At 39.5% G+C, this 7,289-nt stretch overlaps 1 protein-coding gene across 4 annotated transcripts; it reads left to right on the plus strand.

Moving 5' to 3' along the window:
* The first annotated feature begins 1,879 nt into the window (after nt 1-1,879).
* On the plus strand, nt 1,880-3,230 carry nudt7 (nudix (nucleoside diphosphate linked moiety X)-type motif 7). 4 transcript variants are annotated; one of them, XM_012879870.3, is made up of 5 exons: nt 1,880-1,962; nt 2,074-2,105; nt 2,181-2,390; nt 2,481-2,639; nt 2,724-3,230. In XM_012879870.3, the coding sequence occupies exons 3-5, from the start codon at nt 2,220-2,222 to the stop codon at nt 3,078-3,080; spliced, it is 687 nt and encodes a 228-aa protein (XP_012735324.1). In that variant the 5' UTR covers nt 1,880-1,962; nt 2,074-2,105; nt 2,181-2,219; the 3' UTR covers nt 3,081-3,230. The 4 variants fall into 4 exon arrangements, with proteins under 4 accessions (XP_012735324.1, XP_012735323.1, XP_012735320.2 ...); XM_012879869.3 differs by having other exon boundaries at nt 1,907-2,105; XM_012879866.3 differs by having other exon boundaries at nt 1,907-2,390.
* Nucleotides 3,231-7,289: the final 4,059 nt, after the last annotated feature.

The raw sequence follows: 7,289 nt of genomic DNA on the forward strand, positions 1-7,289 counted from the left end.
TTAAAGGAGAGGAGACTGGGCAAACTGGTTCAAAATTATACAAAGGTAACAGTAGTTCAAATAACCATTCACTGCAATCAAGATATCTGGAATACTGAATGCACAACACGTTAACCTTGAAGCAGATGAATGTCATCAGCAGAAGACCACACCGGGTTCCAGTCCTGTCGGCTAAGAGCAACAGACCGAGGCTACAATTCACACGGGCTCCCCGAACTTGGACTATAACAGATTGGAAAGAGTGTTGCTTGGTCTGATGAGTCACAATTTTTACAGACATTTAGATGGTTGGGTCAATAGTTGGTATAAACAGCATGAAAGCATTGCTGCATCTTGTCTTGCAGAAACGGTTAAGGCTTCTGATGTTAATAGTGCAGGAGGTAAATTCCTGGCCCAATGTGAGGCTCTTAGTACCAATTAAAACGCAAAAGCTAACTTATGTATCGTTGCTGTTTATATCCAACTTTTACTAACAGAAAGCCCATTTTCTTTTAAAGCAAAGCCTAAAGGTGAAGGTGACACAGCCTTTTGCAGGGTTGATTTTAAATGCTTGTAATGTAGCATTTTATTTTTATGATTACCTGATATATTTATGTACTTAATGTTATTTGTATCTTGAAAGGTGCTGTAAAAGCAACATTACTTCTGATGGCTACACTTAGCAGGGTAAGGCACCATCTTGCATAGAAGCAATCCCTAACTGGTTCCTTAAACCAGCTTCTTTAGTCTATATCAAGTTTCTACATAGTTTCCTCAGCTGCTTCTTATTTCTAATAATTTTTTATAACAAGCTTGCCATTGTACTACTACTACTACTACTACTAAAAATACCTTATATGATTACCATTACAATAAGTAATAAATAATGCAACAAAAAAGGCTACATGAAAAACAAGTTTAAAGGGTATCCCTTTATTTAAGGGTATCCCTTTAAGGGATCCCTTTAAGGGTATCCCTTTATCCCTCTGCAATTTTCTTTCTCACAAAAAGAATTACCAAATTAATTACATTTTGACTCGCATAATATGAATGGTTAAAGGGGACAAAATTAGCTAAAAAAATGTATCAAACATATATAAATCAAAATAGGGTTAGAGAGGCTGGAGTTTTAACACTTTATTAATGTTATTTCTGCACTTTACAGGAAAAATATTCACCTTTGAGTCAATATTCTAACAGGAAGAAGTTCTCTTTTCTTGCTCAATCTGAAGCAGGCAATGAGGCGCCAGGGTTTCCCTAATCCCACCACTGACTTTGATGGGTGAAGGTGATAGTTTAAATCATTTCTTGATGAGTCTGCTGTGCAAACACCATGAAGAAAAAAGGAAACAGTAGAATAATGAAATGTACATAAAAGTGAATTTATGTAACAAAAGCGATGCCATTATTTAAAAATGTATTTAATTATTTAATGGCACTTAATATTTAAATTTACATTTAATTATTTCATGGTACATGTATTTTTTTTTCCACAGTACATTTAATGATGTATTTAGTTATTTAATGATGTGTTCAATAAATAAATGATAAAGTTAATTATTTAATGGGAATTTAATGGTGCATTTATGCATTTGTTTTTACATTTCATTATTTCATGGTACATTTATTTATCTCAGGATGTCTTCATTTATTAAATTTTGTCCCCTTTAACCCTCCACACAGTTTTTCCACTATTCTTTTCTAACTTGTCAAGGAGCTTTTGCCACTCAAAACATGGCCGCTGCGATGACGTATCGTTTCAACCGGGCAGCGAAATCGGCGGCGTCTACTACTTTTGTCACTTCCGACCAAACAAGAATGTGCTCTAATGCCATTGGTTGCCGTGGTTCGGGAGATTAGGCGATTGGTTGGCTGGTCTAGAATAAGGCGGGTCTTTCGGAGAAAACACCAATCGACGTTTGTTATACACATAAAGAAGTTGGACCGCCTTCCGGAACTAATGTTTCTTTTGTCGATCGTGTTGTAAGTTTCCTCCAACTGCTTGTTTTTAAAATTCTCCTTGTATTATAGAAGCCGATTGCTTTAACGTGGTATATTTATATTTAATACCACAAACCCACGTGGTCGTTGCAGCTGTCATCTCCTGCGGACCGTAGCTTTTTGAGGTAAATCACAGCTAGCTTCTCCTCTGAATGGAAACCGTTTAAAACGCCTCAAAAGGCATGTTTGTTGTTTTACAGAAATCAGTTAGGCATTTCGTAAGGAGTCGGAACGTTTTAATGTATGGCACAACTATGCTTCTAAAAGAGGAGGCAGTAGCGACTTTAAAGCGGTTTGACATCGGGGAGAAGTTCTCCTACCTACCCGCCCTGCCCAAAGCCTCGGTGCTGATCCCCCTGTTTGTGAGGGCTGGACGGCTGCACACCTTGCTCACTCTGCGCTCCCAGGAGGTAACCAAAAACGATGCATCTGCGGAGGATAGATGATGTCTTGCAGTTTCAACTTTAATTAAGTGTTTTTTGTTCCCACCGTCCGTGTAGCTGAGGACCAGTGCTGGGGAGGTGTGCTTCCCTGGTGGAAAGAAAGACCCCAGTGACCAGGATGACGTGGAGACAGCCCTGAGAGAGGCACAGGAGGAGATAGGACTACCGCCTGATCACGTGGAGGTGGTCTGCACGTTGTTTCCAGTAATCAGCAAGGTAGAGTCCATCTTCTACTTAATGCACTTGGAACCAGAGCACTAGCTCCATCATTTTATCACAGAGACCCTTAATCTTCCCCAGCAGAGAGGCCTACTGGTGAGCCCTGTCGTCGGGTTTATAGAGGAGACATTTAATCCAACCCCAAACCCGTCAGAGGTCAGCGCTGTGTTTGCCGTGCCCCTGGACTTCTTCATCAGAGAGAAGGACCACTACGCCACCAGCGGTGTCGCTGGGGTGATCGGAACGCTGCACTCGTTTTATTTTAGAGATCCCGCTTCAGGAACCCAGTATCACATATGGGGGCTGACGGCCATGCTGGCAACACTGGTTGCTGCTCTTGCTCTGAAGAAAAAACCCGAGTTTGACGTTGGGTTCGATTTTGTGGATCCTTTGACCTTCTTCAAGAAGCTTCTGCATAAAAAACTGAGTAAACTGTGAACCGCGTGTGACGTACCTGTGACCCTTGTAGCCTTGGAATGCAATGTGAAACTCAATTTTTAAACAATATTTGTTCAACAAAATGAATGTAAAAGTGATTGTTCACTTCTGTTTTCACAAGTAAACAAACAAATTCTTCCAAAATTCAAAGTTGGAATCCAGCGGTGTGTTTTGTTTCACCAACTAACGCTGACTAAAACGGAGCTGGATGCATTTCCGCTGGAGAGTTTCATTAAAAAAAGGTTTTAAAAAGAACGTAGAGGAAATAAGCCAACTCTGCTTTGTTTGTAAGTGGGTTGGTGACATCACAACAGGTACGGGAATACAGGTGATCAAGTAGGTTTAATAAACAGTGAAAGAGTCGAGCAACTTGAGAGGTTCCTGTAATGATCCTGAAGCATTTGAGCTGCGCTCGAGTGGCTCAACTTTAACAATCTGAAGCCAGAGTCGGTCTCAAATGACTTTCAGGTCAGGGACATAAGTCTTTACAACTTCAAATTGAAGAAATCTCCCATAGGTGCCGTCCAGCCGCCTGACTTGGGCATATAGTCGGATTTCAAGAAAATGATGCCACTCCCTCGCCACAAAGACCCTTAGTCCCACAATGCTCCCTGGGTGCCACACTGGGGCAGCACACTTCTCTCTAAAGGATAGATTAAAGGCAGAGGACACATTATTGGAATGTGCAAAAAAAAAAAAAAAACTTACAATGACAAATAAATATGGTTATTTATTGTTGCACACACATGTCGAATCCAGAAATCCACAAGTTATGGTTCGACAGAATGTTCTGAGGAATTATCATTGGCAATTAGCGTTTTCTATTTTCAGTTACCGTTTCGTTAATGTGTTCAACACACACAGAGGACAAAACAAAAGTTCCTTTTATCAGAATATATTCATTTTTAGTGTCATTTAAAAAGTTTTTGAAGAATAAAGTTCAAAGTCCTTCCTTTCTATAAATGTGAATGAAATGGGAATACCCCAAGTTGATCAGATTCATTTTTCAAGCAACAGGGAGCAATATTAGGCTGTTCTAATACTAGGTGTCTGCATTTTTTTTTTTTTTTTTACAAACTAATTTCTTGTATAAACCCAAAAAATACTGACCTTGCACTTAGTATTATATTTGTTTTTGAGAACTGTTCCACGTCTGTAGTAAGTTGTTCAACTTCTGGTACACAATGTTAATCTCAGTTGTAACATAATGATGCTTTTCACTTTTCCACTGGTGTGTTTTGAGTCGTCGTCTTGTTGGAACATCTATTTCAAGGGCATCTTATCAGTATGTTATGGGTTGACTGAAGCGCTCTCGTTACCTCTTCAAATATTTTCATGTATTCAAACTGATCCCTGCTAAATAGACCCAACACCACGATACAAGAAAGATCCCCATTCCACAATATCGGAGCCACCATGTCCTTAAATTCAGTGTTTAAGCATAATCTGTCAAACACTTAACCGCAGGTTTCAAACTCTAGCCCCTGAGGAACTTTTAGATCTGCCCCAGCAGAGCTTAAACCTATAGTTGGTAATCCTGTTCAGAAACACTTTGTTATACTGGGTAAAAATGGGCCTTTCATCCTGACTGTTGTCAATACATTATATATCCAGAAAAAAGTTTAAATTTGATCTCCGAATGCTGCAAAACTGTAAAAACTCTGACCAATCCTGTCATTCGGTCCGAATCAAACAAACCAATCAGATGCCTTGATCTTCTGGGGATATCTTATCTATTGGTTATCCCACAGGCCATCATTCTGCCGCGCTCGCATAACAGCAGTGTGCGTGGACGTTCATTGCTAGTTTCCTGTTGCTAGCTGCACATGCACACTTTGTTTATGTATCCGGTTAGCTTAGTGGTTAGCCGTTCATTGTAGCTCTGCTGCTCACACAGTATACTTTGGAAATGGCTGAGAAGCAACTCTCAGCCATTTTTAAAGTATACAGTGTGCAGTTTTTCAAAAAAGGACTTACATTCCTGAAAAAATAAATAAAAATTCCCAACTCTTCCTTTAACTGCATACTGAAGATGGATATCATTTCTTTCAAAAACCAGTTGATCGTGTTAGCACCGTTGGCTCGCTTTCCTGTTACAACACAACTTGGACACAAAAGAAACCCGATGGTGATGTCAGAGACGTGGAAGCTTGTTGTTGTTTTTTTTGGGGGGGGGACAGTAGATTTCTTTCAGATTCAAATAATTTACACCAAAACAAAAAGACACAGAAAAACAGACTATGGTATATCGTGATCTATACAGGTGACAAACCAGAGCTGATGAAAATCGTGGTCAAGTAACTATAAATGCACACGTGAAAGCTAAAAAACAGGAAAAAAATAAAAGCACACAGACGTTTAGACTTTTATTAATTCATTTAATGTAGCAGCAGGATTACAGATATAAACAGAAGAGTATACAAATGTCCAGACAAAGGCAAAGTACATGTTAATAATAGTTCAAATGTATAACACGCTGGGGTTGACCTTTATCCTTACTGCAGGGTCTTAAGGCTAAGATACTAAAGCTCAAGCTACACAAAACCGATACAACAGAACCGTCGAAGGATGTGAAGTAGAAAGCAAACTAGGAAAACGTGAGCAAACTGATTATGCACAAGATACAGCTCACACTATTGGCAAACAGTTAAACTTATCATGGCTGCCCCTTTTTTGATCGAGCGTTTCACATCAACGAATGTTGACAAGCACACCAACACGAGGACGTTTTTCTACGAAAACAATCGCCACTGTCTTGTCCCTTTTACCTCACATGTACGAATCTCATGAGGCTCGAAAACTGTCGACGGAGAACTACAAACGTGAAGCTGAGCAATATTTTGATTTAGAAAAGGAAAAAAAAAAAATAATCACTTGTATCTCGCCTAAATTACAAGAAAAATATATCGGTTCGAGCTGCGTTTGTGACGGATGAAATGATTCATGTTGTGGGGTCCGAGAGGATAAAAAGGACAAGGAGCAAAGGACACAAAAGGGACGCCAGTAAACACAGCCGAGCAATGGTTAAGTTGTCAAGGCACACAAAGTTCTGTTGAAAGCATCACAATTGAAATTCAAGGTACCCCTGCAGTATATTTCACATTTAAATATACATGGATATTCACCTACATGACTGAAGGGGCTCCCCCACCCCTGGCCCACCCCGATATAACGCAAAGATGTGTGCGTGCTCTCTTCTCCTCAGTTGAATAAACTTTTTAAAAAGGTTCTTGTTTTTTTTTTTTTTTCAGGCGGAAGGATACCGGGTCAAAAGGAAAAATGTTCAGGGCTGGACATGAAACCAAACCACAAATCAGAGAGAAAACAAAAAACGTATGGAGACACAAATGATAGTTGGTGCCACCCCTGCTTATATTCCCTTTGCCTCATATTAAAAAAAAAAAAAAATCTCTAAAATGGTAATTGGTCCGATGTCAGACGTAGACCAAGCCGGGTGTCCACACCGTGAGGTAAAATTTACATTCATGAAAGCGAAGTCACAGGTTGGCTTTCTGTGTTGGTATGGCTTTTGAGAGGCATCGACCTTTTTCCAGGGTTCTTCCGCAACGTGGTGTGCTCTTTTCAAATCTCCCCCCGCGACCCGAGAGGAGAGGAATGCTTGGAGACGGCGTGGCTGCGCTCTAACCTGATCTACGGTAAAAAAATGGAGGAGTCAAAAGTGCCATTTGAGATGCAGGACATGAAAACCAAGTTAGAAACAAAACAAAAAATAAAAAAAATGAAATGAAAAGAGAAAGACTTGACCACACATGTCGTTAGGTTTGTACAGTTTGGGTAAAATGATTAACCATGTCCACTTGACTATATTTCTCAACTTCAAACAGTTCACAGTAAACCTGCGCTTCATCTCGAGAAAAGCACACTCTCAACGATATCTCCTGTGCTATGAGCATAAACCAAAAAGAAGCTTCGGTTGCAATTTTTTTTTTTCTTACAAAAATACTCTACACTTTGATACATGAATACAAAAAAAAAAAAAAAAAAGATAAGTTACTTTAAAAATGGATCACTAACAGCTGCAGGACAACAGTATGACTATGAAAATGTAAACAAAATGCATTTATGACCAACGCTATACGAACATCTGAAGCTTTATCATAAATTGGCTTTTTTGATAATGCCGAATCGGCTGCTTTTGAATATGGAAAGTACAGCAGTGACATTCTGCATGGAGGAAAAGAAAAAAAA

Source organism: Fundulus heteroclitus, unplaced genomic scaffold (assembly GCF_011125445.2).
Source record: "Fundulus heteroclitus isolate FHET01 unplaced genomic scaffold, MU-UCD_Fhet_4.1 scaffold_93, whole genome shotgun sequence".
Lineage (NCBI taxonomy): Eukaryota > Metazoa > Chordata > Actinopteri > Cyprinodontiformes > Fundulidae > Fundulus > Fundulus heteroclitus.

Coding starts and splice junctions, on each gene's coding strand:
- nudt7 (XM_012879866.3), top strand. CDS start 2,163: ATGTTTGTTGTTTTACAGAAATCAGTTAGGCATTTCGTAAGGAGTCGG. Junction 2,391..2,480: donor TCACTCTGCGCTCCCAGGAG/GTAACCAAAAAC, acceptor CCGTCCGTGTAG/CTGAGGACCAGTGCTGGGGA. Junction 2,640..2,723: donor TGTTTCCAGTAATCAGCAAG/GTAGAGTCCATC, acceptor AATCTTCCCCAG/CAGAGAGGCCTACTGGTGAG.